We start from the raw sequence: 18856 nt of genomic DNA, 5'->3' as shown, positions 1-18856 counted from the left end.
GGGCAACAGGATCTATGTTCCAAAAGATGTGTCCCATGAAAACTTTGAAAACTCATCCCACCCTCTATACTGCTGGGTTGTTTGTGTCCTCTCTCTGCTCTAACATAGGTGGTACCCCATGCTAAAGCTGCCACTGCCTGCTTTCTGCCACCTCCCTGCATTTCTGCCACAGCATTACTGCTTTCTGCCACCTCCCTGCATTCCTGAAGATCCTGTGCAGGCTGTAATAATCAAACAGTTCTCCGTTATTAACAGTTATTTTATTGTTGTCAAAAGCTACAGAAAATGTTGGGTAGCCAAACACAGAAACACATGAAAGCGTCAGTAAGTGTCAACCTAGGTGAAAACCTTCCCCCCACCCCAGGAAATGGATGTGCAGTGTTTTCCTGTGCATCGTTCGGCTGCCCTCTTACCTCCACCGTGATTTCCTTCAGCAGTATTGTCTGTTGTAAAAACTACTTAGGGGAACTTTTAAAAGTGTCCACTTAGAGGTGAAATATTAAATGGTAGTGTTTCTATTTTTTTAGTCTGCATGAGAATAACAAAATTTACCTTGTCATAATAGTATCTGAGCGCTCGGCTCAGCTTGTCATAATTCATATTAGTTTTGTTTTTTCTGAGTCCCCACAGCTTAGCCACTTCTTCTGCCTTGAGTAGCTTGAATTCGCCATCATTAGACGTCCAGCAAATCAGGTGCTCATGTTTCTGGTCTAGCAGCAACTGCAAAAGGAACTGCCACAGCGTGATTGCACTCTCCATACCTACAAGGGACAAAGGAGAGCAATGGTGTGAAAAACATCTGGGAGGTGGGAGTGGGAACAACACTCATTTCAGTAATAAGCTCTGTGTCAGAGTCATCCTACATAGCTTGGCAAACAAAACCACATCATTCACAACCGTGCCCATCCATGAGACCTGCAAGTCCTGCACTCCCGTTTCAGTAGGTTTTTTTCCACTGCTATTTTCTGATGCAACACATAAAATACAGCAAGTATTTAGGAAAGCACTGCCCACTTAGTTCACATGGTGCAACAGAAGAATAAACGTAAGAATGGCTATATTCTAGCTCAGCACAGGCATGTACATAACTTAACTTGAGAGTGCTACCACTGAAGACAATTTATTATTGTAATAAAGATAGAGCTATAATTGGCCTTTTGAACCACAGAACTACAAAATGATACTCCCTCACACACACACTTTCAACAACACTGCCGGCCTTAGCATGTTAGCATTGTATCAGATATTTTTTTCTTGGCCTCTTTTGATATTTTATTCTGGCATAGCAAGGGAGGGGGTTCTCCCCCTCTAACTCTACTCTCGTGAGACCCCACCTGGAGCCCTGCATTCAGCTCTGGGCCCCCAGCACAAGGACATGGAGCTCTTAGAGCGAGTCCAGAGGAGGGCCACGAGGCTGATCAGAGGGCTGGAGCACCTCTCCTGTGGGGACAGGCTGAGGGAGTTGGGGTTGTTGAGAAGGCTCCGGGGAGACCTGACAGAGGCCTGCCAGTGCCTACAGGGGGCCTGCAGGAGAGCTGGGGAGGTGTCAGGTAGTGTTGTGATAGGACAAGGCTTCAAACTAAAAGAGGGTAGGTTTAGATTAGATATAAGGAAGAAATTCTTCACTGTGAGGGTGGTGAGGCCCTGGCACAGGCTGCCCAGAGAAGCTGTGGATGCCCCATCCCTGGAGGTGCTCAAGGCTGGATGGGGCCTTGGGCAGACTGGGCTGGTGGGAGGTGTCCCTGGGGTTGGAACTGGGTGGTCTTTAAGGTCCTTTCCAACCCAAACCACTCTGAGATTTCATGTTATATCTAACAAATGCAGATTTAAAGATGCCAGCACTACTGGGTTAATTCACTGTGGCGTGAATGAGGTTAATTATTACTTGACTTACCTTTGAATATGTAACAATGTATGTTTTTGTCTTTATTTACACAAACTCTTCATTTTTAACTTCCCTGCTCATTTTGTTTCCTAATATACTCTTACACGTCAGGCTTCCTGCTTCACCTTTCCTTTGGTGTGTTGACCACCAGAGGGCAGACGACTTCTAACTATGCCCTGTAGGCAGCAGTACAGCAGGAGGCCGAGGTACTCTTTGCCTCTTCAGTACGTCCCCAGAGAGCAGAAATCACTTGTCTCACTAATTCACCAGATGCTGCTCTGTGCTTGCCTTCACCACACAGTAGTTGAAGAAGAAAAATTGCGTAAGATTCACTGATGTAAAAGCCAGGTAAAGATACAAGAGAATATTGTAGTTTTACACAAAAATACAGAGTTTGGAGCATTGCTTTAGTCAACATAATTTCCAAGCACACACGCCAAACAAGGTTTTGCAGAATTAACTATGGTTTTACTATCCCTGCAAAAGCTTTGCTTCTCTAATTAACTGAGAATCGGTTAACTGAGGACAGAAACCTACACCCTTGACACCCAGCTGTGTAACACAACTACGCAACACCTTCAAGAGATGGCAAATCCTCACAGGACCAGAATGCATTGAAACAGAACTGCCTATAGGGATGCTTTGGCACTTTCAAAGGTCTTGCATTTGCTCCACTGCATTTTTTTTCACTCTATATCCAGCATAGAGCAAGAAAAAAATATACAGCTACAATTCAAAATAGCTGAATGCTATATACTTGCTTTACTGTCTTAGAAATTCCTTTAAATTACACCATCAGTGCAAGTGTTAACATCCTTAGTGGATTAATCATCTGCAATGTCATTGCTATTACAGTATCCCTATTCATTGGCATCACATATACATACCTTTTCATTAATATTTAAAGTTTTGCAACTTACACTACTATACATAGTAGGTATATGCAGCCATATTGCTCTGAAGTAATCACAGTTTCTATACACTATGTATTATACAGAGGTACCTGCATAATTTCAGCTCACATCACACAGTTCTCTTGAACAAGAAAGCACACAACTTTTTTTTTTTTTTTCTTCCCCCCTCTGGAAAATTAGAAGTAACTTGTAAATATCTTTCTTCAAAATTTTGTAAAAACGCATACAAAACCAGTCTATGTAATGTCAGCTGAGGAAATTAACAGCTGAAATTAACAGATGGAAGAGAGTTATCCAATCACTAATACAAACTCTACCCCTATGACATTACCCAAAACAGTGTAATACCTTAGAGATGCAATTCTCTCCTTCCAGACCTTAAATTACATCTTCCTTCAGATGATGAGCAACCACGTCCCCTCAGAGAGTTTAGGTGGAACTGAGCTCACAGCACAGGGTACTGTGTTGCAGGCTCCTCCATCCCCATCCACCTCTGGCTAAGAACACTCCCCACTTAACCTACGGCTAACGCTGCACTACACTTCCCATCATGAACCTGTTTTCCCATGGTTATCATCTTACCAAATGTAAACAGTTTGGGATTCCACTTCCTTTACTAACTGTGGGCCTCACAGCAGCCCGGCCGTAGCATAACGCTGTGGAACAGCACAGGCCTGTGTGAGGAGAACACCCTACAGGGGTGGGCACCCACCCAGCGCTACCCTCGGGTTACATTACAAAAGGTTATTGCCACCACTTACAGCCATACAAGCTTGGAGCAACCGTACACATGTGGCTCCTACACAAGGCAGATCAAGCAAACTCCATTTTCAGCTGATCAATAATTGTATGTTCCCTGTCCTTGTCTCCTCAAGCACCCAACGTGAGGCCACTGAGTCTGATGTGCTGAGCGCTGAATATTCACAGCTGGAAGCACCTTTAATGGAAACCCTTTGCAGAGCATATATGGCAATGTAAGTTCTTTAAGTATTATGAAAAAAGGAGGCTTCCGGCATTTCAAATGGAGTATTATATATTTGGTAAATTGGTGTTAATGTTTGTGCCTCATTTTCATTCTCTAAAATGTGATTTGCAGGGGAATACTAAAAATCCAAGCCTGCAGTGATAGCATTGTTTTTTAAACGGTCCAAAATACTTTATTTCCAATCAGGTCAACTGAAGTATTAACCCGCCTTTGTTTATGGACACCATTTTGGCATTCCACAAATTATTAACTATCCTCTTGGGTGGACAGCGTGGCCCCACACTGTACTTGCACCTGATTTGACCGGTGGAGCAAAAGAATCACCCGACAGATGTATCCCAGGCCATGTAATTTAACCAAAATACATTACTACACTAAAAAAATAATTTTTAATTATGACTGAGAGGAGTTGAAATCTTCAGAATACTCTGTATTTCATTTATGTATTTTCTAATTCTTTTGAACTTTTACTGACTCAAAAGGAATCCAATGTTTCTCCTTAATTTGACAGAAATGGGTGCTAGGATGTGATCACTTCCTACTGGGAATATATTTCACATTTCATTCAACTATCTATTAATATTAAATTGTAATAATAAATATTTCTGTTACTTCTGTGCTCTGGACAGGATTTGAATTCTGGGCAGCAAATAACACATGTAACCACATACCGAATTACGGGGATTAAAGGAAAAATAGTTTAAAAAAATCCCTTATTCAGACAGTGACATTCATCTATGGTACAGAATGAGACAAGCAACCTGTGGAAGAAAAATATTCTGTGCTATGGAAAGTCTAATCGGAATTCATATAGATGGAAGAATCAGAATTTATTTTTTCATGCTCCAACTTGAACATGTGGTTACCATTTTTTGAATATTTATACAACGCATTTGACACTCAGATATTTTCTAAGCCACAAAATAAAGTTTGCTAGGTTGACCTCACCTAAATAGTCTGGTATTTTTACTTTGTGATCAGTTCCACTAGAACTGATGCAAAAAAAAAAAATCAGTGGCAGAGCTGATTACACCATAAAAATTATACTTGGAAGTGCAGTATCACATGGCAAAAGGATGTTTCAGAAACGAGTTTCCTGAAAGTCTATTTCTTGGGCAAGGGTGACAGCCAACCATACTAATATCCATCTGTGTGCAATGTGCATTCTTCAAATGCATCCCTCTGTAAAAAGCCCACCAACTGTGTGGCAGTGTGATCTAATGTGATCTCCACACATCAAATTTTACACTCAGGACTGATGCGGGAAGGAGGCAACCGTGAATACTTGTGCTGGTAATATCACCCCTGTTCGTTTCAACCAAACTAAGGGCCTAACTGAAATGCCTGGACTTGGAGCAGCAGCAAAGTCAGCACTGAAAGCTCTCCCTGAAGGCCACATCCATCCACGTGGGTGAGCATCCCACCTAAGATCTGATTTTCCTGTAAACAGGGGGGAAAATACCAAAGACTGGCTCTCCACTTGGTGTCTGGAGACTGACTTCTACCAGCACGAGCAAATGTTATGAAAACGTTGTGAAAGTTACACTAGAGATGGTTAAGACATGAGTATGTGTGCTGATGAGCACTTTTTTGACCGAGACAATGCATATAAAATTCTATAGGACAAAATGTCAGTAAAGCGGCATTAAGGCTACCAAAAATAAGTCATTAACCTACCAGGAAAAGTAAAAGAAACAACCAAGCCATCTTAAATCCAGGCAGCAGCAAACCACGAGGCTCAGAAACAAAGCTAGCTAAATAAAAAGCTCAGTATCAGAAAGATTTATGACATGAACTGTGAGATATGTAGGATACTCTTTGAAGCATTAAGTTTTGTAGGATGCTTGCAAAGGAAAAGATAGGGAAAAAAAAAAAAAAAAAAAAAAAGGAAGGAAGCTGGAAAGCAGCTCCGTAGCATTCAGAACGCCTTCACAGGTCTTTAGCTTCCAGATGACTATGTTAAAGCTGCATGCTCATCCTTCATTCTCCCAGATATGCCAGGGAGATTTCCTGAATCCTTTCTCCACACTCTATGTTAGCTCCTCCATCAGCCTTTCTGAAATAGAGACACACTGCTGAAGTCTACAACCAGAGATCCCGCCAGGCATTAGGGTCAAAACCAGTCCCCTGTCACTTCAGAGGGTCTGCAGAGGGACATCTGGGGCTCTGAGCCACACAGCAGGTCAGGGGACGTGGGGATGAGGAGGAAGAGATGAGTGGAACAGACTGCCTGGGGAGCCCAGGGACTAGGAGGCAAAAAATGGGGACCGATTAAATCAGGAAGACATAAAAGTGTCAGCCAGCATTATGCACTGTAAGTAGTCACACAGAGCCGGTGATCAGACAGGTATGTGAAAAGGATTAAGACGCAGAGTCAGGGCAGGGAAATTAATTTCACTCAGTGTATGAAAAAACGGCTGACTCCTTCTGCAGCCAAAGCAGCTGTAAGGGATCCAGCTCCTTTTCTTACACCCCACCACAGCAGGCACACACCTCCATTTACACTGCTCCTACAGGGAAGCGTGTGCTTTTGCAAGCACGCAGCATTTCTCTGCAACAGATGCCTTATTTTTCCTTTTCAACTAGTCTGGGAAATGCGTGTCTATTTTTTTGTGCATCCATTTACTGCTTTTGAATCCTTATTCTGGCGAGCAGCACGTTTTTTGGAGCAGCGTGACGTGGGGCATTGTTAGGTTCTCATTCACGTTCACATTCGGCTTCCTTTATTTCTGCAGGTTGCAGCCAGGAAACTGGAAAATGGGCCACAGGAAACCTGGCCTCCTACATCTGTCCCAGTTTGTAATAGCAGCTCTGGTTTTATTTTTCTAAGTGTCTCAGGTTCATTTTAACCCTTGAGAGGACTACTGCAACAACATGTGAAAGAACGCGTCTGCTTTGCCTTTTGTTTTTAAACACCATTTCTCAATATTAGAAATGGAGAGGTTGGTAAATGACACTCACATTTAAAATATAATAATACTTACGTGCAGTTATGTGAGTTTAGAAAAAAAAAAAAAAAACACACACACAAAAAAAACCCACTTCTATTGGAAATGACCAAAATAATTCAATTCCACAAGGCCAAAGATCAAAGACAAAATAATATTTTTTGAGAAAAATATAGAATAAGGCAGACTCTAGCTGTTTCAGCCATATTTATTTTTGACATAGTTCGGAGACGAATGTTTGCATGGAAAGTTAACAGCTTACAAGTGCTCTACGCTGATTTTACTCTTTTGCATTTTAGTTTCTAAAAAAAAAAAGAAATTTATTTGTTTTGCGTTTCATAACAGAAGCAAAAGAGAGCTGATCAAGAAAAGGTATTTTTGTAGAATAACCACAAAAATCAGTCCCACCTAACATTTTCCACTGAAACTTAGCCTGCATAACGAGTATATCACAAGAGATTAAAGAGAACTGCCAAATCTGTCCAAGCGTTTGCTAAAAAACATTTGAAAGACCAAGGCAAAAGTCTGAGTCAGGCCTCACACTTTGTTTCTCAACAGAGATGCTTCAAGGGTGATAAATAGGATGTGGTTGGTGAAAAGTCAGTGATTCTGCCTGAAAGGAGGAAAAACAAATATCAATGTGTTTATGTAGCAAGTTTTCAACTACTCATCATCAAAGAAGATCTTGCCGCTAATTTAATTGGCCTGGAAAAAATAAGCTCACAACTGAGTGTGTAAATATACCTGGTTTAACTTGATGCAGAACTTTCTCTGTTAAAGGTTAATAAATCAAACTGATGGTGCTATCCACATCCACAGCACTTTGGGGGACTGGCGGCGTGTATGATACGGACTGCTGGTAATTTTTCCACATCCAGCAACGAGGACATTTCCTGCCAGAGCATCCTCCAAGTTCTTCTATTGTGTTGAAACTGCAAAAACTTTCTAAATCAGGACTTCCTCCTATTATATTTCAGAGGCGTCTTTCTGGGAAATGCAGATTCAAGTGAAAAAAAAAATAGGAATTCCTGCAGCACCACCCAGTGGAAACATTAGAAAAAGTTGCAGAGTGCCTCGGCACAGAAGTTCCGATCCAATTCAGCAGTACAGTAATGTTGCCACACAAATCCAAATCGATGTAGGGATGTGCCAAAAAAGCACAGAGGGTTTTCCTGGCTGGTGTCCTTAGCAGAATCACATGAGGTATGCCTACTCTGCGCCTCCTGCATAATAGTCTTCTCTTCATATTATAATTTAAAAGATTATTTACAGTCAAGTGTAATAATTTGCAGGGTTTCCTTCTCAAGCAAGAATACCCACTGTTCTGGCCTCAGCACATTTAAAAAAAATAAACAGACTCCTGCAGATAGCAGCAACATGACAGACAGCAACAAGAACTAGCAAAATATTACATGCTAGCACTGTTACATTGCAGAAAAGAAAGCATTTGTACACATGTCCAGCAACAGTTCCAGCAGGTATGTTTGGAAATACAATGTTTTCAGTTTTTAATTATCTTTTTTTTTTAATTTTTAGGAAGTCAAAGAAAGGCTGAGGCAGACGTCCAAAGGAAGAAAGTTCTACAACGAAGGTCTGGTTGCCTGCCAACAAGTGTGGTGACACCACCTTTACAACACAGGTGTTTGCAGATTCTCCATAAGGATGTAGTTCTTAAATTCCTTGCACAAGGATGCAAGAAACCATTTTAATCAGACTGTGTAGAAGCCCTCAGCAGGAGGAAACGTGGCTAGGCTAGCTGCCTCCCTGTGAAGGGCTTTAAAAAACAACCTGCTCAACTGTTTCTAACGCTAGCTGTAAACAGAACTACACAAGCCCGTAATGGCTCCAACCATTCACCTTGGGACAGACATAAAATGAATGCAGGCTCCTCACGCTGCTTTCTGTCTCCTCATGTGGTGCACATCTGTGGCATGCTGGCAGTCCGCTACGCTGCAATCTGAGGGACTTCTGGTTTCAAAGCCAGCTCTATATGTTTATTTTCCCCATATGACTTTCTCTTACATTTTTGCCAGCATCAGTAGGACACAGTTCACAATTATTTGACTGTCCTATGTAAACCCTCTGACAGCCTCTGATAAAGTCAGAGAAAATATGCATGGAAACAAAAAAATAGCTAAAGACACAAGAGGCCAGATGATAGTCTTCAGCAACAGTGGCTATCCTCAAAGTTTATTTGGCATGCTGATGATTGCTCCCAAATTTCAATGCTTTTTCCTTCACAGTACACCTTTCTTAAGCTGAAGTACCAACACTTCCAGTGCTGCGACAGCAGACTGAATGCTCTGTAACTTATGCTAGCGGCTATAAGTTATTAAATAGTGTATTAATACTATCAGCTGTATCAAATGCTGCTTTTTAAAGGTTTTGTATTCAAATTTCTAAACTAATCTTTCCCTGTTCATTTTTCCTAGAGTATAAACTCAGATAGACAAGCGGGTCTTTTTAACGCTGTGGGCACTGAGGAAGCCGGTCAAAACAAAAGGAAATGCAATTCTGGCACTTCTGCTCAGGCAAACTGAGGCAGCTGGCAACTTCTGTGAGACCTGAAGCACGGCAAGGTGATGGTGGCTCACACTGGCAGCTGGAGCTCGCCTTCCTATGCACACAGAGTTGTCAGAGTGTGCTGGATTAGCACGATGAGTCACTGAACTATTCAGTGACATCAACAGCTTACCTGTATATTCTCACGTTGCGAGAGGATTCAGTCACAGCATTATACTGAAAACGGTGTAACACAACTCAGCAGATGGCAACATAGGTGCATATAGAAAGATTTTATCTGGACTATTCCTTCCCAAACAATTAGCACTGCTGTAATACTTCAAAGAGCACGAGCCATGGTGCAGGTTGCTTAATCATAAATAATGAGCAACCAACCACAACACTAGTTAAAGTCTGTTTTTCACTTTAAACGGTATTAATTCTGTGTGCAATGGTCTCACAGCAAAAACATAAGTTAAGAATCTCCTCTTATATGTCCAAATCTCAAAAAAAAATGGTATTACCCTCCCTTCTTGGTGCTAATCAAAGTTCTGTTTTGCATGTTTACCATGAGCTAAGCTAAACTGAAACCCAATTGAAAGTCTATTTTAGCTTCTAACATTACTCACTTGTCTAGTACACCAACAAGAACTTGAAGGTCACACCTACACTCTTCCCCTAGCATCAGCAATTAGGCAGTGGAATACCCGACAGAATGTACCTTAAAATGTGTGAGATTGCAGCCAACAGAAGAGCTGGTTGTTGGCCTCCTGTACTGTCCATGTCCTGTCTATTTGAACTAATTGCCATGGCTGCTGCAAGCTATGAAGGAGAGAGAAATGGGAGAGCATTTCAATGATTATAGCAAACTTCAGCCCATAAGAACTGCTTAGATTGCCTGCGCTTAGACATGACATTAATACACCAGGCGGGCTGTTAGTGTCCCTGCTGCTCAGGATGCCATCATTTGGACCTGCACACTGACTCCTCAACGAGATTCCACATTCGAATGAAGTTTAAAGACCACATCCCCTCTCCCCAACTTGGACCAGACTGCGCAGCCAGTGTTATTGCACCCCGTTCCCAGGAAAGGCCAGGAATCAGCCCAGCCTTGATACCGCTCTGTTTTGGAAGCATTTCTATCGGAGACCTTCAGCACTGCAGCAGCGGCAGCAGGAGGAGAGCTGCAGCCGTGCTTGCTGTACCAGCCCAATTCCACGCCAGCAGCTTGCTGGCCTAACCACACATGCCGGCTGCTCTGAGTCTGCTCTGAGTCACCAGGCTCCACAGGGGCCCCTATCTGGACTCCAAACCCAATTCCCATCTCAGCCGTGTTAGTATAACACGGAAGAAATGCTCTGAAGGTAGGCAACTTTCTCCAGATTGTGCTAACATAGCACCAACAGGAATTTGCTCTTACTTTCTAAGTGCTTTTTAAAGATTGTTTCTTCTCGTGAATTACTGTAAATTGCTGGGAAGAGATAATAGTGGCACTTGAGTCTATAAACTTTTTGTTTGTGTTGTACTGTGACTTGATACAACAGAGGCCACTCAACATTACCACAAGATAAACATTTAAAACAATAACACTCATTAGCATCCTTCCCCAAAAGCTTACACTCAAATATATCCGATCAATTTTCTACATATCAAAAAAAGAAAAAGAAGTAGTGAGATGCAGAGCTGCAGTGAAGAGGTGCTGTCACCACAACAGAGACAAATGCATGTGTAATAGAAACCTGCTTTCCAGACAAACTGCCAGCTGTTTTGCAAAACAAGAACGGGAAACTTATAGGAGGTCAATCAATTAAAGGCATTTAGTTTCTTTAGATGAATTATATAAGCCAAGTCTATTCTTATTTGTACAACTGTATGAAATGTTATTTTACATAAACTTCTTCTTTGCTGGTTCACTAGCATTTTCAGAAAAAAAAAAAAAAAAAAAAGACCTACCTAGTAAAATTACACTACCAGAATTTCATACTTAGGTTAGTGCTTAGAGAGCTTTTACCAATTTTGTGTGATTGGTAAGCATCAGAAAAATTACAACCAATTGATTCATTACATAATTTAATGTCAGCTAAAGCAATGAGATAGTGTGTAAGATGTGGCTTTTCCTCTCCTAGTACCTCGCGTGATCTTCCACTTAGGATCCACAAGATCTAGAAAAAATCGCATAAAGTTGGAGAAACTAAGAGCGTGTTGTTTGCACAGCAGCCCAAACCCATCAGCATGTAGTAATGGGTATCTGCAAAGACCATCCAAGCTGTATCCTGAATCTTCAAATACATAAAATAGCCAACTGGCCAGCAGAGACCCAGTTTGTGACATCCTACAGAAACCCTTCTCCTGAAGGGCCTGAGCTGTACCTAACTCCTCCGCTGTGCAAACAGCATGTGGTATAGTCTTCAGGAAACTTTATGTAGCTAACAGCTATTTATCTGAGAAGCTCCCGGGTGTCGCCACCCAGGTGAGCAGTTTTCACCGTGTGGCCCACGCGGGCAGGGCCCAGCGGATCCCTCCCACGGGCCGGGCAGCGCCGCACTGCGACTGCCACGCTGACACGCCGGCTCCACGCAACCACTCCAAGTAATGACGGATCCCAAAACCACTGCTGGAGATAGCCACGGCAGCGCTACCAGGGCAAGAAGGGCAAGGGCAGATGTGGTACTGGTAACTGTGATGCCACAGGAGTGATAGAAAGGGTAACTTTCGGCTGAGCTCTGTCTGCTAACGGCATGGCGAAATTTGGCCTCTGGTGTTCTTAACTATAACATGACTTAAAATATTTTCCTAAATAGTCAGTTATTCATCACACTGTGAGATCCTGACCATGAGTGACACTGGATAGACAGATCGAGAATTCCAGAGTACTTTTGGTACCCCCCAAGGCACCACAGCACCCGTGTAAAATTAAACATGCAGAATGTCTGCGCAGTTACTAGTCGGAGTTGAACTACCTGGCACGTGCTATGTTTGTATCAATGCTAACGGCAGGTGTTTTGTTCAGTTTTTGCTTTCAGAAAAGCAGCAAGTCTCCTTCAAAGAGCTTCTGAGTTAAAATTCACTCTTAAAAGCAAACCCTTAAGAATCTGAATTCTGACATGATTCCTGGTGCACAAACTGGCTGGGGTTTTAAGACAGTTTTACGGACAAAGGTGAGCTTTCTGCTCGTGAAGTGCACGGGTAAGGTGTGCTTGGTGTTTCAGCTGCTTTGTTTCCAGACACGTGGCCTTGTGTTTTGCAGAGCAGTGAGCTGGACTTCCTGCTCCTACACCTTGACATTCTCCCGAAAAACCATGACTAATTCTTTCATCACTCCCCTCTTCAATGACTCGATCACACTCCAACACGAGAACAGATACGTTCGATCTTTCAAGAGCTCCCGACTGCCTCCAGAACATTAGATGACCCTTTCAGCAAGCCACACACCAAGGAAACACCTGCCTAAGGATTCAGGGCTGCAAGATTCCCTGCTGTGGGGAACAGGGAAGGGAAGGCCACGGCGACTGGCTCCCCGCATGGGCAGCACAAGGTGGCTTCCAAAGGCCCCAAAGCCACAGCCAGCCGCAGGAGCCACTGGGTGTAGTTACCAACCATGCACCACTGCTCACAACCAGCGGCACTCTGAAACCTGCTCGGGCTAGCCATGCCCTGTTATAGGTGCCAAAGAAAAAAAAGAAACCCAGCCTTCAGACATGCTGCAGACTGGAGCCACTGACACCACCAGAAGGACGATAAATCGTGTGCTGCATGCAGGGGTGCAACCTGCCGCACCTCTGTGGCACTGCTCCACTCACCAGTCCTTTTCTGTCTGGGGTTATTCAGCACTGTGACACACAGCTGCTAACCGAACAGAGATAACTGTAAATACCTGACCATACAAGATGTATAGGATGCCACCGAGGTACACCAGCTCAAATAAGGGTTTATACATACGTGCATCACATGTAACTGCACGCCGGGTCTTCCACTCTTCCCTACCTTCACTGACCAAATCTTTTGATTCCAGCTTTACTTCTTTCCTTTGATTTTCTGAAGCCACACAGTGCCATGTAATTGCATTCCCACAGCTAAGATTTGCATTTTCTGTACAGCTGACGGACCCAAGAGTCCCTAAGGAGTGCATATACCTGTCTTCCCACACGTAAAGCAAGCTCTGTGCACCACGATGAACCTGCCAAAAGTATTTCATCCAAGTCCTCCAGAACAGGACGTTAGCAGAAGGCAGATTCCAGCTATCCTATCACTTGACCAGCAACACCGTCCCGATACGAATACCACAATCACAGCATGCCCTGAAGTTGGCCTCCAGCCCAAGAACGGCAATACAACAAGACAGCAACATGTACATCATCAGACCTAGTATGGAGCAAAGGGGAATACATCAGTCTTTGGAGCGAGACGCTTGAATTATTTTCGTGATTTAAGTTTAATGAAATATTAAGTAATAGCAAAGAAGCACCGTGTATCAGTAAGCAGCGAGAAGTGCTAATGGGTAAAACAAAATAGATTTTTGTTTGCTAATGGGTAAAACAAAATAGATTTTTGTTTCTACACATGAAAGCATCCATGCGTGTTGTGTTTTGTAAACACAGTTACAAGGAAGGCTGTAGCTGAGCTTCTCCCCTAAGCTTGTGCTGCTGGTTTCAGCTGTTGCATAGAGGAGGAGTTGGCAATACCGAGAAGGATAAAAAGCCTGTATTTTTTCTTTTTAGGAACAACTCATGGAGGTGATCAGCAAACTGAGATGTAAGCAGTCATGATAACACCTCATCCCTTAGCCAACAGTATATTTGCTTCTCACACACTCTGTATTTCACAAATTGAAAGAGGGAAAGAATAAAATCATAGTGAAACACCTCTAAGACCTTTTTATTACATAAGTGGAAAACCATCGTGCACTGTTGGGTATTTGGATTTTTCTCTCTTCCAAACCGAACTGCTGTACCTTTAATACAATCTATGGACTGCTTCTCATTCACTGTTTCAACTATACAGAACACACAACTGGTACATTACTACTACATCTATTTTTCCGTGCAGACATCAAGATGTTTTTAATTACACTGAACAAATGCACTATATGAAAGTTAGATGTGTATGGGATATCTGCACTGCATATCTGTACGTACCAATGTACGTGCTTCACCTACGCTGATTCAGCAGATGGCACACTGAAATTCCAGCAATGTTTAACGCAGTAAGTGGGCAATTAAAGGTGCATATCTCAAGCAGAGATAATAAGAGCAAGGAAAAGCCTCAAAAAGCCTCGATAAGAGTTTGGGTGTTGTACATCAAGCCAACTGTTCCCTAACATATTCAACAGATTTTTTAATGTTATGCATAGTGATGTACCTCTCCCTAAAGATCTAGGATTTTACAAAAGAAATAAAACTCCAAAGCCAGAAAATAACTCTCACTACCTGATGACTGCATTCAATTGGAACAGAGGTCAGGCGTTTTCTGGTTTATATATTATTTTTGAATTTTTTTTCTCTGCCCAACCATGAAATCAAGGGGCATCTGTGTCTGGAGACCGTGTCAGTAATCCCCTAATAAAACTCCTCCATAAAGTGACGTTAATGAGGAATTTTTCTGTGCAGCCTGGACATAGAAAGTACAGGAAACACTGAAGATCCTCAAAGGTAAACACATGGTGTATTGCAATTAGTCCTCCATCCAGTTACTCTTTTGTTGCACACCATTTACTAATGATATCACAAAATAATTCAAGTTAAGTAGCTAAGTGTTGTTTCCTCTAACTTGCAATTTTATTCACATTTTGGACGTTTCTTTAAGGTTCTTTAAGGAAAAGAACACTTGCAAGCAAGACTCCATTTTCTTTGTTTTCTCCAGACACCCCCCCCCCCAAAAAAAAAAAAAAAAAAGTTAACTTCTAATTGAAATTATAGATCACTGGGTCACGGCAAAAATCTTTCTAATTCTGACCGTGGACTTTTTTCATGACTGCTATGAAAGCCAATCACCACAAAATAATCAAAATAACAACACAAACCACTAGGTTAAAAGTGACGTATACTAAATAAATATCACTTGAAAACTAAACATGTAAAGAAAGTGCCAATACAGCAAGGCTACACGAGAGAATATACAGTTGAAACACGCTCATCGCCCCAGCACCGTGTCACAAGTGTCTTTTTATCATTCAATCACATTCAATCGTCATGGATGCAGAGCTTATGTTTATCTTAACACAGCCTTCCGCATTCCCCACTTCTGCACTTCACCTTATGCAAATATTTAATAAACTGCATTCAATCTGAAATAATCAAGAAGCCTGCGCGAGCAAAATACGAGAGGAACCACAGCTTTCTGCTTGAAATCAAATGCAGCCACCAACCCCTGTCGTCCTCCCGACCAAAAAGATGCTGCATTGTACAAACTTGTCCCAGCACTACACCCCTAAGTAAATAAAGATGTAACTTGTCTCCCTTTCAACTGCAATGCTAGGAAGGCTGACAGGGCTTCACAAAACCCTCCTGTGTTAGGGAACGGAAACTCCTAATGAGATTAGTTGGTGTGTGTGCAGACATTACTTAGCCATGACTAAATGGGCTCTCTTCCTGCAGCCAGTGGAAAATTCAGGGAACTTTTTCCCCCTGCAGCATCAGAGTCCCTCTAACCTTCAGCAAAGCCAGATCCAAAAACAACTCTCCACTTTCTCTCCCTTTCTCTCTCTCTCTCTCTTTTTCCTTACAAACATTTTCAGGGTTGTTTTTTTTTTTGTTTTTTTTCGGCTGGTCGTGGAAACTATCAGCGGCGGCCAAGGGGTCTTGGGGCAGGGGGTGGCTCAGCAAAGTGGGGAGGGGGAGGGCCGGGCAGAACGCAGAGGACTACAAAGGAAACTGTAAAAAGAGCAAATATATAAACCTGAGAGGGAGAAAACCACAGAGTTTCTTTGTGAGCTGCAGTGACTCATTTTCAAGATGTTGTCTGCTGCCAGTTTCAAACCGGAAGCGCATGGCAATTAGTCTTGCTGTTTCCAGACAAGCCAGAAACTCTCCCGACACTTTTTTTTTTTTTTTTTTTTTTTAAAGCCCCTTTTGCAGTTTCTGCGGCAGCCTCCCCCCTTCACCCCCACCGCCGGCTCCGGGGTCCCCTCCGGCGCCCCCTCGGCGGTGCCACCCCCCCGGCTCCCTTACGGTGATGCTGCCCGAAGGTGGGGGGGGGACACCGGGGCAGGACGCGGCTGGGGGGCTTTGCAGGGGGTCTGTGGGGACCCCATCCCCTCTCCTCCACCCCCGGTCCCCCCGCAGCCCCCCGGGGCGGCGCTGTCCGTGCCCCCCCCGCTCCCCTCGCAGCGCCCCGCACCCCGACCCGCGGGGGTCCCCTTTTCGAAGGGGGGGGGGGGAGGAAGGAAGAAGGGGGTTTGCGCCCTCCCCGCAGCCCCCCGAAACTTTTGTGGGGTTGTCCCGGCGCGGCAGCACCCGTACCTACCCAGAGCCTGCGGGGCTTTCCCGGTGCCTCCCGGTGCTTTAGAGGGAGCTGGGTAAAACCCCCCGGCTGCCCATGCTGACAGTCCTCGGCGAGCGCTCTGTTGCTCTTGTAACGAGATCCCGATCCCCCCCTCCTCTCAGTCTCTCTCTCTCTTTTTTTTTTTTCTCTTTTTTTTTTTTTTTTTTTTTTTTTTTTTGTCGGTGTGTGTGTGTGTGTCTGTGCGAGAGAGAGCGAGCAGGAAGTCAGGGCAGTCAGACAGCGAGCCGGCTCACTTCCTTTCCTGCATTATTCCCCAGGCGGTTTGCAGTCTGTGTAAACAGCCCTTTCCTCCCCTCGCCCCTCTCTCCGCCCGCCGCCGCGCAGCATGGCCGGAGCGCCGGCCGCTCGCATGGCGCTGCCCTCACGGCGGCTCCCAGCCCTCAGCGGCAGCCCCGCCGGCTCCCCGGCCTCCCCCTCTTCCTGCGCTACACCCCCGGGGAGGAGCCTCCCGCCCCCGCCGCCGGCACCGCGGCTCGGCCACACGGCCCCGCAGGTGAGGCGCCGGGGCCGCCTCGGCCCTCAGAGGGGGGCGGCCCCCGGGGGGGAGCCGGCGGCTCCTCACGGGGACCCCGGGGCTGCTGAGGGGAGCGCTGGGAGCCGGCGCCGGGCCGTGAGGAGAGGGAAGGGGGAGAGCCGAGCCGAGCCGAGCCGAGCCGAGGGGTGCTCGAGGTGCCGAGCCCCAGAGGGAGCGGAGCGCCCCGCAGCGCAGGCAGTGTGCTGGGAGGAGGCGTGCTGGGCTCCGAGCCGCGCTCCTCAGCTGCGAGTTGGGCTTACGGAAAGGGGGTTTGGGAAAGGATTTGCTAAAAGCACTTCCCAGGCTTGGTGTTACGTCCTTGTGTCTTCGCTACATCCTCGCTACTCCCGATTTTATTTGGAAACTCCCAGAGCGTGGGACACATCTTCTCTCTGCCCAGCATAAAGTGCATCAGCGATGTTAAATACACAATACTTTACAATCAATACTGCTCTGCTGTTTCTTTTCACAGATTTACTCATTTTACCGTTTCTTTTAGCAGTCCCAAGAGTTACCGTTCAAACAACGCAGCTCCAAATGTTCTCAACCTGAAGTGACACAGAAGGCGTGGTTGTGCTTTACCTCCCTGACGGCTTGTTCCTTGCAGTGTCACGGGGAACACAACCATGCTCCCATGAGAATAAAAAGCTCGTCGCAGTTGGCCACCAAGCATGAGTCAATAGCACCCAAGCAGCTGGCAGGGAGCAGCCTGGTGGGAGTCTGGAAGCTGGCTGGGTTTCCCCCTTTTCCTCGTAACGCGGTACTGGCACACCAAATTGCATAACTTTGTCATTTTCTTCAATTCCCTTTCAAGAAGTCATTCTGAATCAGAATACGGATGTGAGGTCTGCTCTCTTGGTGTTTCCCAAATCAAGAAGCATGAAAACATTTAACTCCAGACAGCACATTTCCTAGATTAAAACGTGGAGAGGACAAAGTCCTAGCATTAATTGTTTAAGTCACTAGGGTGCAGGAATCAAGCTTCACTTGGGAAGTCCAACTGAAGACCTGATTTTCAAAAGCAGGGCAGCCAGAGGGGCTTTTACAGTCCCAATAACGCAATGTTGGACCAACAGCTGGGGGTACCTACCTTCATCTTCTGCATTTATCTTCCATTAATTGTGTGAAGATGAGAAGAAGCAGAGACATTCCAAAGTTGCCTTGACCAGTACCAGTGGTGTGGAGATCTGAGAGAACAAACTCTCAAAGCCAATATGACTTTTCCAAACCAAGACTTCTTTTCTTTCACACAACGTCAATAATGCTATGTCCTTAAAAAAAGGTTAAAAAATGAACATGTTTATTTATCATGAGTACTAGAATACTTTTTACAGCACTAGTTCTTCTTTGTCAAGGTAGTGAAGTAGAAAACTAAACAAAGCTGCCATGCTGGAGACTGGGCAGGCACTGGGGGAGGGCTCTTCATATCACCCTGTGGATGGTGGAGAAGAAAGTGAGAAATTTGTTCAACTGAAAACAGCCATCAAGATATGTTGGAAACACAGATTCAGAAAATTCTGTTGGAAGTGGAAGAAAATGTGAGCTTTTGGCCAGGGCTAGTGATTCTAGTAACATGGATGTCATCTAGAAAATATTTTTGAGACTTTT

The 18856-nt window shown here is 44.3% G+C and overlaps 1 protein-coding gene across 1 annotated transcript in view; it reads right to left on the bottom strand.

Annotated features, from left to right (window-relative positions):
• The window catches only part of ELK3 (ETS transcription factor ELK3), a 34859-nt gene extending 17511 nt beyond the window's left edge, over positions 1 to 17348 (bottom strand). Inside the window, exons 1-2 of the mRNA XM_082771191.1 lie at positions 16696 to 17348; positions 553 to 761 (exon numbers count right to left, since the gene is read on the bottom strand). Of these exons, the coding sequence (XP_082627317.1) occupies positions 553 to 759 (207 nt within the window). The 5' untranslated portion in view covers positions 760 to 761; positions 16696 to 17348. The remainder of the gene's footprint in view (positions 1 to 552; positions 762 to 16695) is intronic.
• Between the last annotated feature and the right edge of the window lie 1508 nt (positions 17349 to 18856).

The sequence above is a fragment of the Aythya marila genome, assembly GCF_965140915.1.
Source record: "Aythya marila genome assembly, chromosome: 1".
In the NCBI taxonomy this organism is placed as follows: Eukaryota; Metazoa; Chordata; class Aves; order Anseriformes; family Anatidae; genus Aythya; species Aythya marila.
Note: the sequence above shows the minus strand (reverse complement) of the source record. Positions and strands in the feature narration are given on the sequence as shown.